Genomic DNA, 18147 nt, shown 5'->3' with positions numbered 1-18147 from the left:
TCTTATATAGGTTTGAGGTTTGGTGTGCATGGTTGTCTAGAACTTCCGCTTGGAATACAGAAGTCCTCGACTGGATCTAGATTCGACACTGTCACAACATTGAGAGGGAATATCTGTGCAAGTGAGAGGAAGAGAGCTGCCAAACCTGATCTTGAGAGCCATGGCAAGATCTGTGAGTTGATGAGGGCTATACAATGTTTATTCTAGTTTTGCACGTTTATGATATAATGGTAAAATGCTGTTCAAAGACTTTCAGACGTGATAGTTCTACAAATAAAATGTTTGCATTGCCTGGATATGAACCCGAGCCGCATGGGTGAAAGCCACAGGACTATAGCACAATGGATTACATACAGTGATTATGCTTTATTTCGTTAAAATGGGACTTATTCAGTAAAGTGGGACATTAATTAGCATGTGTCCACATGCCATTTCCTAGTACTTAATTAATATTTATTAATATTTCTATCAGTTTTTTAATTTATTTTTTTATATTTTACAATATTATAACACAAAATCATATGAAAAGTTTTTAATTTATAAATTATAAAGTTAAAACTTCAATTTTTTATTGTTGTTATAAAAATGGCATGTGGCCACACACCATAAGTGGGATAATGAAAAGTCCCACTTTAACGAAATAAAGCATGATTTAGTTCATAGAATAATGTGGGAGATTGATTTTTGTTGCTTGGAAGGCACAATGTTGAACTTCTGAGTTTCGAGGAAGGAGGGAGGACTGGGCTTTGACGTTGACACAAAATTCTAGAGGTCTTTGACTACTGAATAAAACTTCAAAATTAATTCCATGGAAGGCTCCCTGGGCCTGTGGCATCTCTCTAACACGCTGGTAAGCTTCGCCAAATCCCCCAATGCCTTCAAGCGGCGGACGTGGTTCCCCCTCCCAATCCCCGGCTGCGATGCCTCTGGATCCTCCTCCTTGCCGTGCTCATCTTCCTCGCCACGCAAATCTCCCACATCACCGACGACCTCTCAAAACTTCTTAAGATCGGGATTTCCTTCTTACATCGCCCAAATTATTATGATTAACTGTTATTCATAGAATTGTGGCTTATGCCACAAACAAATATGAGCTCTGTAATCTCAAGCGATTACATTCTTGTAGATCTCGTGCAGTGCATCAATAGTGGTCCTGTTGAGACTGAATGACGCTTCCAGGACTTCATATGGCAACTTTGGTCCAAACAATGCAAACGATGGTATCTGGAAAGAAGGATTCTGGCTGTTGAGCACAGCCAAAACAATTGCCTGCTCTCGTCCAACATTCACCACGTAGTGAAGCACGCCTCGCGGGATCACGAACAGATCACTGGCACGCATCTTGTGGGCAAAAAGCTTGTTGTTCGTGTCCACGAAGCCAGCCTCCACAACACCCTTCTCGACGTAAACAAGCTCGCTCGCCCGGGGATGAGTATGAGTCCTGGCAACACCCTTGGGCCCGAGATAGATCCGCGCCATGGACAGTCCCATGGTGTTGAGAGCCGGGAAAGTGGTGACGATGGCTTGCGAGAAGTTGAAGAGAGGGTTGAGGGTGTTTGTAGTATCGGTGTTGGTGCGGAGGAGGCTCGAGTAGAAGTCTTTGGAGGTGACTTGGGAGTATGGCTTGCAGGGAGAGCCTTCGATCAAGGTGTTGCTGGGGATGCAAAAGTCCTGGAGTGGATCGGGGTCGGCAGCTTCCACAAGAGAGAAGATGCGAGCCGAGGAGAGAAATGTGAGAGCTACAAGGAATGTATTCAAAGCCATTGGAGATCTGAAACTCTCGATCACTGTTTTGTGTTATAAGTTATCTGAAAGGTTTGGGTTTTTATGCTTTGCCGTGAGGAGAAATTTCTTCAGTCTCCTGGTTTCTGAAAAAGCGGGACACGTTCTCAGGTGCACATGGATGACTTTGAATGTTTGCTTTAAAATTGTTTATTAGATCATACAATTGGAAATAACGGCGAGGCTAGCATCCGGCAATCTTTCCAAATCTAAAAACTGGAAGATTCATGGCAAGATATGATCACGTTCGATAATGGTTAAACAACCCTAAACGCAGCTGGAATAAACCTCTCTGTTGATTCCAAAGAGGCGATCATTTTTCGCCAACAATCTCTTCAATCGCGGACTACATCGCCCGCGTCGTCGCTACTGTGAGGTCTTCGATCGAATGCCGCAGCGCGACGTCTCTCTTCACTAACTCAGAATCTAAGAACTTCTGTAGCGGTATTTTTCGAAAAAAAAAAATTGGACCTGTTTGGACTCGAGATCATTCTGTCTTGCGTCAAAATGCCAATGCCAAAGCCAGATGTGGCAATCTCGGTTCCAAAAAAATTCAATAAATGAAACGACAAGATTCCTTGGATTCCAATTTTTCCAAAACAGTGACTGGAAGATCCCCAGCGCACTGGCACTAAAAAGGGAACAAAAAAAATAAAAATAAAAAAACGCGACTGTCCAAATATCCCGTTTTTCCTTTTCTTTTTTTTCTTTTTTCCCGTGTGCTGCTGCTGAATGAAAGACTACTGAGTGGTGTTGTTACCGCTACCGCTCAGAGGCGTGTTGGTGTTGTTCCCGGGACCGCCCAGACCGATAGTCTCCTTGGTCTTCTCGTAAGCTTGCTTCGCAGTATCGGTAGCCTGCCAAACAATCCACCAACTTTAGAGATCGAAAATGAGAGACTAGGCGAGAATTGAGAAACCAAACGAGCGAAACTAACAACCCTAGCAAATATCTATTCAAACCAAGCGAACACGACCAAAGAAACGCAACATCTTGGAAGAGGATTTTTTGGCTTACCTTCTGGACGAGTCCGGCAGCTTGATCCTTGGCAGCGTATGCCGCATCCGTAGCCGACTGCATGTATCCCGACGCCGTATCCTGCGTCGTATCCTTGGCCGCGTACGCCTTCTCCGTCACCACGTCCGCGGCCGACTTGGTCTTGTCACCCGCCTGGTTCGCGGTGGCCGCGGTCTGGTCCTTGGCGGCATAGGCCTTGTCCGCCACCGTGTCCTTGGCGGCATATGCCTTGTCCGCCACCGTGTCCTTGGTGGCATATGCCTTGTCCGCGGCGGTATCCTTGGTGGCACGAGCCTTGTCCGCTGCCGTCTGGCCGGTTCCCTTGGATTGATCCATGGCGGCGTGAGTTTTCTCGCTGGCGGCCTGCCCCAAGCCGTGAGTGGTCTCGCTTGCCTTCTGGCCAGCGCCCTGGGAGAGATTCCAAACGAAAAAAATGATAAGATCAATCGAGAGAGCTGTAGAATTTTTCAAAGAACACACAAGACCAAGGTGGCAAAGTGCTGGAGATGGAAAACATGGATCGAACAGGAGAAGAGTAGAACCAAAAGAAAAAAATAGAAACCAAAATTCCAAGAAAAATCAGGGATGGAGAAGAAATATCGCCATGTACATGGATCTACAAGCTGGAGATCTTGCAAAGATGGCAGATTTCTGGGATCCAAGAAAGAAATCCACACAAACCTTGGCGTGCTGAGCGGCCTTATCGGCGCTCTCGTGGCCGGCCTCCTTCACCTTGTTTGCCTGATCCGCCATAGCTATAGCTTTGCTTGCGTGCGCGAGAGAGAAGATTAAACTCCTTTTTCCTTTCCTAGATGAAGAACGCTAGAGAGAATGATAGAACTTTTGGGCAAACGATGTGCTTGCGAAACGTTCGTCGGCCTCTTTTCAAGAACTGCCGCGAGGTGTCACGTGTTGGCAAGGCAGCGACTAGCGCCATGCACGGCTACACGTGTCCATGTAGACGGACGCGTGGAGGCTTGTGGCAGCTGCTACGTGTCGGGATTGCGAGGTTGACACGTGGATTGAACTGGGGGGCGAAAAGGTTTGATTGAAATTGACTTTTGCTGACCAATGGAAAGCAAGAGGAAATTTCTTTTATATTATTGCGCTTGTTTTATACAGTGGAAATTTTTTCATCATCGAAAGGAAGCTTACAAAGAAATTTTTCTAGCGAAAGAAGTTCGATAGAAGGAAAGAATTTAGAATGCGATGATGAGAAGAAACGAACAAGTAAAAGAAGTACTGTAGATCGATCCAGGCTTGACAAAGAAAGAACGAAGAAGATCATCTCGAACTTTGTATAGCGATCGATAAGAAATTCGCGGAGCAAAAGGTTTGCTAGTAGATTTTGCAAAAACCAAAGAAACGAAGAACAGGGAAGAGAAGCAAAAGAATGCGATGATCGATCGACAACGAAGAACAGTAGGACAAAGAGAAGAATGCGATGATCGATAGGCAACGAAGAACAGTAGGACAAAGAAAAGAATACAATGATCGATAGAAAGGAAGAAGAAAGAAGAGATTTTAGTGAGTGGAGCGATCTAGAGTCGTGGAGGAGGAGGATGCTTTACTGCCACAGTCGGGGCTCTCATCAAAATTGGAAGCGGGGTAAGAGGCCGAGAGAATTCCCACCTGGAACACCACCTTCTCGTTCTCCATGTAGATCCCAGTCAGCTCCCACCACACCAAGAACACCTTGACATAAACTCCCGAGAGATCTTTAATCGATCCATAGGACAGCAATCCCTCGATCTTGGCCCTGTACTCCACCGGATACGCGTCCGGGATGGTCACGTCGCATTTGGCGTCGAGCTTGAGCACGAATCGGCCGCTGTTGTCGAGCGTGTAGCCCTCGACGTTGCTGGGCAGCAAGCCCCCTGGAAATCCATTGCGCTCCAGCAGATCCTGCGCAGTCATCGTGTCATTGCCGCCAGTGCCGATCGAGAGATCCATGGCTTGGCCGTGGATTAGGGCGAGCAGCACCAGCGCCAGCGAGAGGAAATCCATCGTCTTCTTCCTCTTTAACGAAGAACCCTAAAATTACTTTTACCCCTAAGCTAGAATTCGACTCCTCGTTGGGATGAATGGATAAATGGCGGGCATTCTCTTGCCTCACTGTGGCGCGCTTCTAGGGCGAAGTATTTCGTGGCGATTGGAGGAAGAGCGACGGCGCCAGAGAGGAGATGGAAGGCGCTGTTGGCGCCGTCGGCGATTTGGATGTTGTTGCGTGTTCCATGTGAGTTCGCTTTGATGGATTGCTGGATCCAATCCGCTCTCTTTCCGTGTCTGATTCCTATTTCATTGCTGCCGTGTGTCGATTCCTGTCTTGAATGCCAGATCGTGTCGTGAGATTTTGTCTGTCTCTGGCATTGTTTTTTATTTCCTTGCGTGAAAAGGGAGAAATAGCCACAAGATCATAGCTCCTTCGTTTTGGAAGATTATGTTTCTTTATTGGACTGGACTGGAAGAATGATTTTTTGTTGTTTGTTCTTTTCTCTCTCTCTCTCTACTTTCGATTAAATCGTTTCTTCTTTCGCAGCTTCCAAGCTTGGCCACCACGCTCAAGGAATCGTTCCAATCGCCAGAATGTCGACGTTTGGTGGGAACTTTTGTGCCAGTCGCGCTTGCCGTCGCAGTCTCGCACAAGCTCGGGATTGGATTCGAGGGCGATATCCTCGTCTCGATTTTCCGGTCGTCGATACAACTTGTGGGACTCGGCTACGCTCTCAAGTTCATCTTCGAGGGCGAGAAGATCTACATGTGCTCGTTCGCCATCCTCTTCATGGTAATTTCCTGTCGTCTCCTTTTTACAAACTTCATGGTTTTCTTGTATCAGATCCTGGTCTCTGGACATACTGCCGGTAAGCGATCCAAGGAGCTTCCCAAGAGCAGAATGGTGGCGACTTTGTCACTGGCAGTCGGCGCCGCCGGGACGCTGGCGCTGATGCTTCTCCTCAGAGTCTACGAATTCAAAGCCCGGTATATCGTCCCGACTGCCGGATATGTGATTGGAAACTCGATGAGCATCGTTGGAACCACACTGGAGAGGCTTCGTCACGACATCTACGTCCACCAGGGACAAGTGAGTGGATGTTTTCCTTACCATCACCTTTGTTTCTTATCTTTGGATTCTTGTTCGTGTGATCGATCAGATAGAACTGGCTCTTGCGCTGGGTGCCACTCCCGCGCAGGCAGTCCACCCCTACATTCGCCGAGCAATCCTCCAAGGAATGGGACCGATCGTGGACTCCCTCAAGACCGTCGGCCTGGTTTCCATGCCTGGCTCCATGACGGGAATGCTCATGGGAGGCTCGTCTCCGCTCGAGGCCGTCCAGATGCAAATCCAGGTCCTGTACATGCTACTCGGCGCCTCAGCTTTGAGCTGCCTGTTCGCGTGCTCTCTAGGATGGCGCGTACTCTTCTCCAAAAACTTCCAGCTCCAGTTTGATGATACTCGCGTTCTCTCTTGAAGTCTAACAACACACCTAAGGCTTCGCTCGCTCGCGCTCGCATCGTTTTCACCACTGATAAAAGCTCTCTTTTGTTGAATCAAGGTGTTAGTACAAATAAAAAGTCGATCAGATTTTGCTTTTTATCTGATGGGGATGAATCGTGTATAGTCGCAGCCACTTTGGCATTTTATCCTACGAGATTGGGACTGAATCGTGAAAACCCTGTGGACGATCCAAGCCAGATAAACAAACGTCTGTTAAACGATCACTTGTGTTCCGTTGAGCTGGTAAAAGATGGCGACGAGTTCCAAGCCTGGTGGAAGCAAGAAAAAGAAAACCAAACGAGTCAAGAGCCTTCCACTGCGAAAAGATGGAACTTACGCGTCAGTCAGTGAGTCGGCTCGCGTTTCTCAGGATGGCCGTGATGAAAGTAAGTGCGTGGGAACATCTGCTGTGATCGGAGTAGCTGCTGGGAGAAGTGCTCATGGTAGTCATCGTCCTCGCGAGGGACTCTTCCCAGTGCCATGCCCAGGATGTCCGTGCTTTGTCTCGGGCTTCCCTGCCTCGGACTTCCCTGTCTCGGGCTCCCTTCAAACGGAGGCGACGGAGGAATGCTCCACATCCCGTTCTTTCGAACCGGGCTTCCACCTGTGAGGCCTAGCTTCTGGAAGTTGTGGTGCTCGTTGTGTAGCGTGGGGACCCCAAAGCTGCCGTTTGCTGAGCGTGGTACGTTGCCATAGCCTCCAGTGATAGGCGTGGAAGAGCCCGAGCTGATAACCGGTGACGACGACTGTGACGATGATATTCCGAGGTGGAGGTGGTGAGGTGACAGGGCTCTGATTTTCGGGCTGGCGCAAGGAGACACTGACGACGATGCAAATCCTTGAGCACGGGGAGAGAGTTGCTCGCTACAAAGGAAAAGATCGCATCAAAGAAACAAAGAAAAACATTTCTAGGCCTGCGGCACCAACCTGGTTGGTGAGTGTAGGATTGTTTTCGGATGCAGCACTGAATCGTATTCGTGGATGCGACTCCCGATGGCCTTTGGCAGAGTTAGAAGAGAGATATAAAATAGAACTTTCAGAAAGAAAAATGTGCTTGAAAACGTACCAGAGAGCCGACAAATGTGCTCGCCTTTGCAGCTATATCGCATCGATCGTCTGGAGTACATACTGGAGGCGCATTGCACACGAAAGGATGTCCCAACAGAAATGTAGCGGTGGGCCTCTCTGCCGGATTCCTCTGCAAGCAGAGCCGCAAAAAGTTTTTACATTCTCTAGTCAGGTACTCCGGTATGGATGGGATTTCTTTGCTGTTCCCGATTTTAAACATGGCTGCTATCTGAGAGAGAAGTAACTATTAGCAGAAGAAATGGAAAAGCGAAGGACAAAGGTAACTGACCCCTTCATATTGGCTCCATGGAGGCTTTGCTGTCGCCATCTCCAGAACCGTGCAGCCAAGGCTCCAAACGTCCACAGAGAGATCGTATCCATGTGTTTGTTTGATCACCTGGAAAGTAATCCAGTAAGAAGAGCCGACTCGTGCTTGAAAAAGAAACACGAACCTCAGGCGCCATCCAATACGGACTTCCCTTAAAAGAAAGTGGGAAAGACTCGACGCTCAGCTGAAACACAGAGACACTCGTCAACAATAACGACAAAAACAAGGAGAAAACATTTAGTACGTGTTTCGCCATGCCAAAATCAGCAAGTTTCACAATTCCATTAGTGTCGACTAGAATGTTGGCTCCTTTGATGTCCCTGGCATTCAAAAGATTAATATGCCTATAAATACGTGATGGTGGTGAGTTGAAGGGGCATACCTGTGTACTGTGCTTGTGCTATGAAGGTAAGCCAGCCCCGAGAGAATTTGACGCGTGTAGCTGCGAATCACAGGCTCCTTGAATGCACCATACTCCTGAAGAAGCTTGTGAATCGATCCCCCGGACACATACTCGAGGTAAATATATAAGCCATCCTCCATCTGAAAATCGAACGTTCATGCTTGAATGCAAAGTGGAGCTTGACTACCGTTTCCGATCCGTAATACTGTACAATGTTGGTATGTCGCAACCGGCTAAGAGTTGCTATTTCCTGAAGGTTTAGAAATGATCGCCTTGTAAGCTTGAAGCATTCAAAGTTCTTCGTACCTGACTTAGCTGCTTTACACTTTCTTTTGACTTGGAATCGTCTGATAAAAGCGGAACTTCCTTCATGGCACACATGCGGCCGACATTCTCACTGAAACAAAAATGTTAGAAGAGGCAGGAATTTAAGATCTCACAGTGACCGCACCTGTCAAAGCCAACGTAAACATTTCCAAAGCTTCCCCTGCCGATGAGCTTCCCTTTTTGCCACTTCGTCGTCGAGGTAGTAGGAGAATCTGATCTGTTTGGACTGCGAGGAGGAACTGCGGACGCATTTGGCGACGGTGGGAAATTCGAAGCCACCAGCGGAGAAGGAACAGCAGGAGGCAGCGGTAGACGGTGCGCAGAAACCTCGAGATGATATCTTTCCTGATCGGACCCGCCAGCTCTCTTATGTAGAGGAGACACTGCTTGGCTCTGAACTCTCGAACTTGGGCCTGGACTCCTCCTCGGGCTCGGGTTTGGAGACAACTCCGGACTAGCACGGCTTTGGCACCACGATGTCTGTCCAGTATCAACAGTTGAGTTGTGCCCCGACCCCGGACTGGAACCATGACCAGAGGCAGGATCAGGAGTTGACTGCAGCGATCTCGGCGTCGCGGAGAGCATCTCCGCAGTTGTAAGTATCGTGCTTCTCACGGGGCTCACCATGTAGCTGTCTCGTGTCGCATTCAAGATACCATGGTTCCTTCCATACGTCAAGGCCTCGCCAGGAACATTCACGAGGAAATTATTCCGTAAGTGCGGACTGGTGGGACAGGAAACCCCGTGTCTGGTTTGTGCTTGGGAGCTGCAACAGGTTCCACCAAGGAAAACATCAGAACAGAGACAACAGAGAAAGACAAACACGAGAACTTACAAAGTCAACGACTGATCCGGTTTTGTGAGCACTCTGAGATTCCCCACGCGAGCAGCCACGGTTCCATGCGCCGTGTCGACCACGTCCGAGCTTCCCAAAGAGCTCGTGCTCGAGGCAGATCCAGACTCGGTGTAGCCAACCTCCATATCAATACCATCCTTGCGAGGCGGCAGAGGAAACGAAGGATACCGCTGCATTACCGCATTGCCCGACTTTCGCGAGTGCTTTTCCCCGGGAGGCAATGGAAGAGGCTGCGCTTGAGACGGCAGACCGCCGAAACTCGCCGAGCGGCCAACCGCAGCCGAGGGAGAGGTCCGAGCTAATGGCGCAGCCTCGGCTGCCCCGACAGACTTGACGCATATCTCTTCTTCCTTGGCTTGCTGCTGCTTGTTCTTCCTCCTCTTTGGAGGATATAACAACGAGCTGAGGATGTTCTCCTTTTTCCCTCCTCCATCCTTGGAGGACGACTTTCCCCACCAAGATGGCATCTTCTCCAATGCCCAGCGAGAAACTCCAGGTCATGGAAGCGTCTTCAAACTCGTGGACCTCGTCCAGTCTAAACGCGCGAGCTTCTCCCAAGCTCGTGGGAATTCCCTGTTCTTAAGTAGTCCTCTCCCAATTTTTCGCTGGAAGAAATCCCCGCCCCGATGGAAAGAGAGAGTGTGAGAGAGCCAAAAACCTCGAAAATCTGTCCCTGTGAGTGTCCCAGGATCATCCTCTTGATGATTTAGCATTGCCTAGTGCCGATGACGAGCAGCCCGGGCCAGCGTGAGGATCATTGGCACTAGATTCTACTCCCATCCTCCTCCTCCCTAATCCCAGAATCTCACAGAGCTCCAAAACCCCAGCCATTGGCCTCTGGAACTTACCGCGCGCGCTCTCCCAATCCAAGAACAATGCCAGCATTCGTGCTCCATAGCTGCATTTCAGCTCCACGGCCGCATTTCAGCTCCGGCGTCGAGATTCAGACCCTAGAGACGAGAAGAAGGCCTCTCCTCGCCTCCGCCCGACGAAGAACCCTAAGATTGCCCACACTGCCAGCGACGATTACCGAGCGCAGCGCCTCGTCTACGCCGATTCCCCGCCTTGGATCTTCCTCATCGCCATCGCGCGGCGCTCTCTCCTTCAGCTCTCTCTACGTCGCGTAGCTCTAGCCCTCACAGAAAAAAAAAAATGGACGATATTCTCTTCTTCCTCCTCGAGAAAGGGCGAGAGTGACGGCATCTATAGGCTCGTTTTTTAGGGTTCTAGGAGATAACTCTTGAAAAAAGAAAAAATATTTCTAGGGTTCTTGAGAGGGCAAGATCGAATCGATCGATTCGATCGATCCATCCTATCCAATGACGAGGTATCTCAGTATGCGCGGCTACGACCGGCTCATGAGTTTCAAGAGCCTCGTCCAAAGCGGCAGTTCCAAGGATCTCCCGGAGGCGCAAGAGCGCGTGCTGGAGCTCTATCGCCGATCGGTTCGATCGGTGCCCTTCATCATGGAGTGCTTCAACATGGAGGGCGTGGCGACGCCCGCGCAGCTGCGCTCCAGGATCATGAAGGAATTCCGGAAGAAGACGGATATTACCAATCCCAGGGTAAGATTTCTCGTTAGATTGGGGCTGGATTTTGATCCTGGCTTGGAATGCAGGCTCTAGATCTTCTCGTTGTCAAGGGGCTGGAGGAATTGATGATGTTTCTCACGCAAACCAAGCAGCGGCATCATCTCATCGCGCAGTATGTCCAGGAGGAATCCTTCGATCCGCGAAAGCTGGGAATCATCGACCGGGGTGAGTCGGAGTTCTTGAAGAAGTTCTTAGAAGGCAACGCTTGAGAGGGAGCAAAGCTCTACCGCCAAGAACACAAAAGTGCCAGGAAATAAGTTTTTCCTCACCATCTTCTTGTTGTCTGTCTGTAATCTTCTCTTCTCTTCTTTTCTTCGCGCTGTTCCAGAGAATCAAAGCTCTTGTAAACGTTTTGCGGGCTTCTTCGATTTGGAAGGTTGGTTTCTACGTTTGCGCACTAACATCGAGAGGATTTTCTCAGAGATTTGCTCCCAGTTCTTCGCCCACTTGGTTTGATCCTTTGTTCCCTCGCAAGAGCACCACGTCCGGCTGGATTCCAGCGTCACGACTTCCAAAGCTCTATCCCTTTTTGAAAGCGATGCGATCACGATCAGGCGAAAGTTCTCTCCGAATCTTTGGATTTGACAAAAGATTATCGGGCCTCCTTGACCAAGCGCTATCCGGTAGATCACGGTGGGGTTGGCCATACCGACTTAGAACTACTGGATCGAGGGCGGTCAAGTGGTCAAGGGTCAGCGACCCCATTTACTAGTCAATCCGAGGGATACAAGCGCCATTCTTTCTTTCGTTCGGGATAGGGCTTCCAGCTTACTTGGCACAACCTCCGCAACTCACGGGATGACAATTTAGAATTTCTTTTTCCTACAAAAATGTTTACATGAGGTTTTTTTTTTTTTTTTTTTGTTTCAGGGGACTGGCTCTTCTTGCATAGCTCCATCTTTGATTGATCCAAGCTCTTCTCTTTGGCTATCTTCATCTTGCGCAGCTCCATCTTCATCGTCCCAAGGCAGCGAGAACGAAGCAGTGTCATCCACCGCCATCGCCATCTCTATCAACTTGGCGGCCAAATCTCCCCTGCGCGACCAGCACAGCCTCGCCACCACTCTCCCGAGAACTCCCGACGGCGGGCTCAATCCACTCGCCAGCATCTCCTCGCACAGATCAAACGCCCTGCGGATCTCTCCACTGCCGAGCAGCCGATCGATGAGAGCGCTGTAGGTGGCGAAGTCTGGCGCGATCCCGCGCTGCCGCATCTCGTAGAACAGCACCATCCCGGACTCGAGGCAGCAGCCAGCGATCACCGTGTTGTAAGTCAGCAAGTTGGCGACGCAGCCAGGATCATCGCCCAGTTCCTCCAAGATCCGGAAAGCCTCCTCGGACCTCCCGGATCGAAACGCGCCGTGGAGCAGCACATTGTAGGCGTGAGTGTCGGCTGAAACTCCCGCGAGACGCATCTCCCGGAAGAGCGCGCGAGCGTCGTCCAGCCTTCGCTCGCGGCACAGGCCGCTCACCACCGCGGTGTACATGGCAACGTCGAGCGGGCAGTAGTCGCGGATGTGATCGAACAGCCCCAGCGCCGTCTCGGTTCGATCGTTCCGGCAGAAGGTGTCGATCAGGGTGGCGTAAGTTCGCTGGTTTGGAAACGCGCCGGATCGCTTCATGATCCGGTAGAGCGCGTAGGCGTCGTCCAGGAAGCCGGATTTGCAGAGGCCATCGATGAGAGTGGTGTAGATCACGACGTTGAGCTCGCAGCCGAGCGTTTCCATCTCGCGGACCACCCGGTACGCGTCGTAAACTCTCCCGGCCTTGGAGAGTCCATCGATGATCACACTGTAGGAGACGATGGTGGGCTGGATCTTTCGTTCGAGCATGGCGTTCCAGATTGTCATCGCGAGCTTCATCTTCTTGGCCTTGCAAGCACCCCGGATCAAGCTCGTGTACGTGACGACCGTCGGCGAGCATCCCTGGCGAACCATCGTCTCGTCCAGGAACTTCCACGCTTCCAGGAACCGGTTTGATCGGCAGAGGCCGTCGACGATCGAGTTGTAGATCACCACGTCGGGTTGGATCCTCCGCTCCACTCTCATCTCGCGGAGAAGCTCCAGAGCTCGATCCATCCTGAGCTCCTTGCAGTAGCCATCGATGAGAACACCGTAGAGGAAGCAATCCGGTTGGCAACGATTGCTTTTGATCATCTCTTGGAAGATCTCCCAGGCGCGCTCCACCATCCTGTTCTTGCAGAACCCCCGGATCAATGCCGTGAAGGTGACCACGTCGGGGTGGATTCCAGCGTCACACATGAGCTCCAGAGCTCTGGCGGCGTCGCCGAGTCTATTGGATTTGGACAAGGCGTCGATGAGCGATGCAAATGCGTGCTGGTTTGGAGGTGGAGTACCTGAGTGGAGCATAGCGGCCAGGATGAGCAGAGCGCCGCGCAGATCCCCGGACTTGCAAGCTCGATCGATGACGACGCTGGAGAGGAAGCCCGGGAAGATCGATCCGGCGGCGGTCTTCTCACGGAGGAAGCGCGCGGCCGCATTGGCATCGCCGGATTCGTGGAGCGCGAGGAGCTGCGCGTGTGCGGCGTCGGGCGATGGCGGGAGATGGAGCGATCGATGGTAGAGCGAGCGACGATGGAGGCCGCGACGAAAACCTCGCATTTACCATCGTTCCTAGGGTTTTGGGTTTAGGGTTCTTGAGCTCCTTTATTTTAAGAGAAATTTAACTGTTGTGAAATAAGTATCTTGCTCTTTCCCAAGAACCCTAATTCAGGGTTTTGGGGCGATGGAGGCTTTGTTTCGGGAGGCGCTGCTGGCGCTCCCTCCAGCGCCACTGCGGGATCTCTTGCGCGCTGGGGTAAAGCGATTTCTTTCTCTTGCGGCCAGATCGATCGAAATACTTGTCTCGTAGGCGTGCTCCTTGTGCGCGATGAGGTTCCTGAGCGTGCGCGGCCGTGTGTATTCGCAATCGGTGCCCGCTCCCCCCACTATTCTCGCAGAGATTGGAAATGGCGATGGATTGGAGAGCGATCGATCGAGTGCTTCGTGTTGTACTGTTTGCCAGGGGATCTTGCAAAGCGCTGGCGTTGGATTGGCTGTTCTTGAGGCGATCCAAAAGGAAGGGCACGAGTTTTGCGATTTTTCTTTGGAGGTCACTGTGCCTTCAGCAACTTTAGTACGTGAGCGTTCTCTTTGGTACGCTACTCCTTATTTCTTCGGATCGGGGCATTTGTGAATTTGTGACTTTTCTTTTCTCAGGTGCTACTTGAGAAAAGAACATCCAGAAGACTTCAAGGCTGAAGATCCAAACGAATGTATAGTTTCACTCAAGGAAGCTGTCAAGTGGACTTTTGGCCCACAAATCGAAGCTGCATTGGTAAAGAACTCTTTCCTTGGCATGGTATGTTTTCATGGTGAATTCAGGGAAAGGTCATGGATAAAAACTCGAACTTCCACATCTCTCTAGTGTTTAAGCATGCGAACTCAAGCTCGGAGATTCAGTTTCTTTCTGATCTGTCCGGTGGCGATTCTAAACGAAAGCGGGGTAACGTTACTCTTTCTGTGGCTACTGGTATCTGATGGATGTGTCTTCTCGCAAGGTCCTGTAGAAGCCGGGGAGTCTATTGCAGCCGTCCAGCGCTCGCTAGCGTCTATATCATCCGACGCTTTTGCTCGGCATTATCCCTGCCCTCCTCCACAAGTAAGTTTCTTACATTGTACAAAAACTTACCGGTGGAATCGCAGTCAGATACGCCATGCGAGCTGGTTTCGAGCTGCCGGAAGGACGCTATTTTTGTTGTTGGGAGATATCTAAAGGTTTTTGATTGTTGGTTGAATAAAACTAAGCTGCATTTTAATATCTTGGTTGAACAGTATTCGCGGAGCATCAGCCAGAGCCCTTGGACAATTCAGGAAGACAGGATAGGGGACGGTTCTGTACAGGCAAGTGCATGCATATGTTAAGAAGCGTTTTGATCCTCGACTTGGTGCAGGAGATTATAGGCGATGTGATCTTCCCTCACTTTAAGGCCGATAGCTACAAATTCCATGCGGCCGGAAGGGAGGACATCGACGTAAAGAAACCTGTTTCATGCTTTTGGTTTGCTCATTCTGCTCTGTGTCAGGTCCGAATGCTCGGCAGTGGGCGACCATTTCTTTTGGAAATTCTGAATGCACGCACATGTTCAAAGCAGGAGGAACTTCTCAAGCTTGAGCATGCCATAAATTCCAACAAAGATGGATGGGTATAGCTTTTGTTGTCAACTTGCCTCTCGTCTAACCAGTGTTGGCTGCGCAGAACAGGTGAAAGTAAAAGGTCTTAAAGAAGCTGGCAATGAAGTTTGGACGGTCATGCGACAAGGTGAGGCGGACAAGCAGGTTGGCTTTCTTTTTTATTCTTGCCAGACAATAGTGCTGAATGAACATGTTTTACAGAAAGAATACACGGCAGTGGTGTGGTTGTCTCGGCCTGTCACAGAGGCTGACTTTACAACCCTTTCCAACTCGAAAGAGCTGGTTTGTGATGTTCTCAAGTTGTTTGGTGTGCATCTAATGTTTTTAAAATACAGGAGATTCAGCAAAAAACACCGGTACGAGTTCTGCACAGACGCAGCCCGCTTGTTCGTCCGCGAATCATTCACTGGTGAGTACTTTCCTTACTTTTCATTGCTAGATAACAAGAGAATTTCTGGTGTATTAGGATGCGGTGTGAAGCACTACACGATAGCTCATGCTATTTCCTTCTACATCTTTGTACTCAGGTGCAGACTCAAAGTTGGTTCTTTGCGTTTACAACGCTAACTATCTCAGCTTTCTAGGCTGGAACATACGTTAAGGAGTTTGTTCACGGAGATCTAGGACGAACGTATCCGAAGTAAGAAGAACAAAAAAAACAGAAAAACTTTTGTTGGTGAAACTAACCACAAACTTTCTTCAGTGTTGGATCGCTTCTAGATTGCGATGCCGAAATTCTGTGCTTGGACGTGACAAATGTGAAAATGGATTTCTTGTGATGAACAACGGTAGGACGGCATCCAAATCTGTGAAGAACATATTCACCCCTTTTGGAAGCTTTTCTTTGCAGGCATTCCTGGAAATCCTGTAAGCTAGCACATGAACTCAAAAGGAACACCATAAATTCTAGGGGGCTGGCCTCCAAGTTGCTCTGGTTCATTCTCCTTCCAAGTTGCAAAAGCACTAAAAGTTATGACGATATGTAACGATTCTAAGGAAGTGATAGCGAGCGTTTGTTAGAAAATATCAACATGCCACATAAGCTTCTAGAGAGAGAGAGAGAGAGAGAGAGAGATTAAAATCATACTATGTTAACTTGCAGAGAGATTTAAATTATACTATGCTAATTTGCAACCAAGCAATGCCTCGGTTAAAAAAATTATACTGTGCTAACTTGCAGCCAAAGTAAGAAATCAATGCCTCGTTGAAAATTACCGTTAACGAATAGATGTTTTCTTTTACATCAATCTTGGTCCATTCGCCAGGGAATCTATACCGTCAAGTATAAAGATCTGAGATCCAGCGGAGCAAGACTAGACACGTGGTTCCATCCCAGATGGGCACGCTTGCCATATGCATCGCGTCCTTCGGTCCACGGGCATCGCCGGACGTGCACCACTCGCGCTCCGCCACGTGTTGATTATTTGGGATTACTGGTTAATGCCTTGTTTGCCCTTTGGCTCTTAGTTCTACCGTCTCGAGCAATGCGCATGGATTCCAGAGCGAAAAGCGGAGGATCGATCGCTTAGGGCGAGGCGCTGCCACTGCTAGGTAAGAATTTCCGCGTTCTTTTTCCAGGCGCAGCGCGAGAAATCGGTGAAAACTTCGCTCTTCTCTGGCTCGCGAAATCCAGGGTTTCTTGGAATTCGAAGGAGCCGGCTATGGATCCCGGCCGTAACAGCGACAGCGAGGAGGAGGAGAGCGTGTGTGGCAGCCGAAGCTGGGAGGTCGTGGCATCGGATCCCGACTCCGGATTATCCGACTCGAATTGCGACGTCCAGATGCATGAGGCCGGCATCACTGTTCTTCCCCAGCACTTCCTTCTCCCGCCGGCGGCGCAAGCATGCGCGCAAGAATCCAAGGCAGTGGAGGAGGAAGAATCTTCACGAGGTAGGGAACCGCCGTCCTCCTCGGTGAAGGATTGGATTGAGCCGTCACGGGTGATTGATGAACGGCAGGGATCCGGGCAGCAGGAGCAGCATCACAGGCAGCAGCAGCAGCAGCACGATTTGGATTTGCTATCGACGCTCATCTCTTCCGTCCTGGAATCCGAGAAGAGGGAGGGTGGGATTGCCGAGGGAGGAGACCTCCAGATAGGGACAGGAGAGGAGGCATCATCACTGGCGAGTTTGCATCGCGAGATTGTGTCGGAGTCGGGATTTAGCGCTTTGGTTCCATCGGATCTTCACGGGAATGTGTTGAGACCGGAAGAACAGGAGGAGGGCGAGGCGATTGGCGAGGAGGAGGGTGGTGGTTTTGGAATTGGAGAAGAAGAGGATGGGAGGATAGGAGGAAGCTGGAAGAAGACGATTGCGAGTTATATCCGGAGGGCGAGTACGCTGTGGTCTCTCACGATTGCTGCGGCGCTGGTGGGACTCGTGATCATTGGGCAACGATGGCAGCACGAGCGCTGGCAAAACCACCAGATGCGCTTGCAGCTTTGCTACAAGGACGAGGTACTTCCACTCAAAACTTTGGATCTTTTGTGTTTCTAGAAGCTCCTTTCCTTGATTCCTGGGTTTGCTTTGCATAGTTCTTGGTCTTGGGCTGGTATCATTGGTTTCGTTTTTCGCATGAGCACCGAGAATCGAGCATGCGCTTTGCTTTTCCGATTCAATGATCGTTTGGGATCTTACGGGAGCACTTTGCTTTTCCTTTTCTTAGCAACGAGCATCGCATTTTCTCTTTTTGCGCTGGAAGCTTCAGTGTTTTCACTTTCTTTGTTAGCTTGCTGATTCCTTGCCTGTGATGGATCACTTTTGCCCGAGAAGATCCAATGTTAACACACGCACTTTTTGGCTTCCAGAAAATCAGCCAGCTTCTCTTCCAGATTGCTCGATTGAAGGAGACGGTCTCGGGTCGGAGGAGAGTGCCAGTGATCAAAGCGAGCGCGGTTTGAACTTGAGTCGACCGAGGCGATCAAAAAAGACTTTAAAGAGAAACAAAGAAGAGAGAAGAGATTTCTTCTTCCTCCGCGCATCGCATTGTTGGCTTCGTTCGTTCGTATTACATATAAATGGAGAATTAAGAAAGAGACATAGAACGAGCGGGCTACGTGGCACGATTTCGTGCAAAGAATCCAGCC

The 18147-nt window shown here is 49.9% G+C and overlaps 9 protein-coding genes across 11 annotated transcripts; 4 read left to right on the top strand and 5 right to left on the bottom strand.

The window, feature by feature from the left end:
- Positions 1–1104: 1104 nt before the first annotated feature.
- Positions 1105–1764, bottom strand: LOC9657214 (germin-like protein 1-2). The gene has a single exon (XM_002961425.1). It carries the CDS (start codon positions 1762–1764, stop codon positions 1105–1107), a length of 660 nt encoding a protein of 219 aa, XP_002961471.1.
- A 570-nt stretch (positions 1765–2334) lies between these two features.
- LOC9657213 (late embryogenesis abundant protein 14) lies at positions 2335–3687 on the bottom strand. Of its 2 annotated transcripts, XM_024684243.1 has the most exons (4): positions 3481–3675; positions 3028–3207; positions 2800–2994; positions 2335–2639 (listed from the first exon to the last, which is right to left on the bottom strand). In XM_024684243.1, the coding sequence occupies exons 1-4, from the start codon at positions 3550–3552 to the stop codon at positions 2523–2525; spliced, it is 564 nt and encodes a 187-aa protein (XP_024540011.1). In that variant the 5' UTR covers positions 3553–3675; the 3' UTR covers positions 2335–2522. The 2 variants fall into 2 exon arrangements, with proteins under 2 accessions (XP_024540011.1, XP_002961470.1); XM_002961424.2 differs by having other exon boundaries at positions 2800–3207; positions 3481–3687.
- A 186-nt stretch (positions 3688–3873) lies between these two features.
- LOC9630089 lies at positions 3874–4958 on the bottom strand. The gene has a single exon (XM_002961423.2). It carries the CDS (start codon positions 4804–4806, stop codon positions 4324–4326), a length of 483 nt encoding a protein of 160 aa, XP_002961469.2. The 5' UTR covers positions 4807–4958; the 3' UTR covers positions 3874–4323.
- Positions 4864–6394, top strand: LOC9657212 (protein ALUMINUM SENSITIVE 3). Its single transcript, XM_024678945.1, has 4 exons — positions 4864–5035; positions 5339–5584; positions 5636–5881; positions 5952–6394. The coding sequence occupies exons 1-4, from the start codon at positions 4892–4894 to the stop codon at positions 6267–6269; spliced, it is 954 nt and encodes a 317-aa protein (XP_024534713.1). The 5' UTR covers positions 4864–4891; the 3' UTR covers positions 6270–6394.
- LOC9630088 (mitogen-activated protein kinase kinase kinase 3) lies at positions 6325–10438 on the bottom strand. Its single transcript, XM_002961422.2, has 12 exons — positions 9257–10438; positions 8546–9187; positions 8401–8491; positions 8282–8344; positions 8074–8234; positions 7936–8011; positions 7816–7875; positions 7653–7760; positions 7362–7592; positions 7223–7293; positions 6633–7159; positions 6325–6564 (listed from the first exon to the last, which is right to left on the bottom strand). The coding sequence occupies exons 1-11, from the start codon at positions 9742–9744 to the stop codon at positions 6640–6642; spliced, it is 2511 nt and encodes an 836-aa protein (XP_002961468.2). The 5' UTR covers positions 9745–10438; the 3' UTR covers positions 6325–6564; positions 6633–6639.
- A 68-nt stretch (positions 10439–10506) lies between these two features.
- Positions 10507–11241, top strand: LOC9657211 (NADH dehydrogenase [ubiquinone] 1 alpha subcomplex subunit 6). Its single transcript, XM_002961893.2, has 2 exons — positions 10507–10842; positions 10896–11241. Exons 1-2 carry the CDS (start codon positions 10597–10599, stop codon positions 11076–11078), a joined length of 429 nt encoding a protein of 142 aa, XP_002961939.2. The 5' UTR covers positions 10507–10596; the 3' UTR covers positions 11079–11241.
- A 464-nt stretch (positions 11242–11705) lies between these two features.
- Positions 11706–13262, bottom strand: LOC9630087 (pentatricopeptide repeat-containing protein At1g62670, mitochondrial). The gene is made up of 2 exons (XM_024678939.1): positions 13226–13262; positions 11706–13161 (listed from the first exon to the last, which is right to left on the bottom strand). Exon 2 carries the CDS (start codon positions 13128–13130, stop codon positions 11736–11738), a length of 1395 nt encoding a protein of 464 aa, XP_024534707.1. The 5' UTR covers positions 13131–13161; positions 13226–13262; the 3' UTR covers positions 11706–11735.
- A 312-nt stretch (positions 13263–13574) lies between these two features.
- Positions 13575–16200, top strand: LOC9630086 (putative tRNA pseudouridine synthase Pus10). Of its 2 annotated transcripts, none has more exons than XM_024678930.1 (15): positions 13575–13686; positions 13741–14024; positions 14088–14205; positions 14253–14373; positions 14438–14529; positions 14574–14645; positions 14703–14771; positions 14822–14902; positions 14954–15073; positions 15132–15206; positions 15264–15344; positions 15398–15471; positions 15529–15589; positions 15647–15702; positions 15766–16200. In XM_024678930.1, the coding sequence occupies exons 1-15, from the start codon at positions 13615–13617 to the stop codon at positions 15839–15841; spliced, it is 1452 nt and encodes a 483-aa protein (XP_024534698.1). In that variant the 5' UTR covers positions 13575–13614; the 3' UTR covers positions 15842–16200. The 2 variants fall into 2 exon arrangements, with proteins under 2 accessions (XP_024534698.1, XP_024534694.1); XM_024678926.1 differs by having other exon boundaries at positions 14429–14529.
- Positions 16201–16398: 198 nt separating this feature from the next.
- LOC9630085 lies at positions 16399–18105 on the top strand. Its single transcript, XM_024680020.1, has 3 exons — positions 16399–16452; positions 16592–17518; positions 17869–18105. Exons 1-3 carry the CDS (start codon positions 16399–16401, stop codon positions 17959–17961), a joined length of 1074 nt encoding a protein of 357 aa, XP_024535788.1. The 3' UTR covers positions 17962–18105.
- The last annotated feature ends 42 nt before the right edge of the window (positions 18106–18147 follow it).

The sequence above is a fragment of the Selaginella moellendorffii genome, unplaced genomic scaffold (assembly GCF_000143415.4).
Source record: "Selaginella moellendorffii unplaced genomic scaffold, v1.0 SELMOscaffold_1, whole genome shotgun sequence".
In the NCBI taxonomy this organism is placed as follows: domain Eukaryota; kingdom Viridiplantae; phylum Streptophyta; class Lycopodiopsida; order Selaginellales; family Selaginellaceae; genus Selaginella; species Selaginella moellendorffii.
The sequence above is the reverse complement of the archived record's forward strand: the minus strand, read 5'-3'. Positions and strand labels throughout refer to the sequence as shown.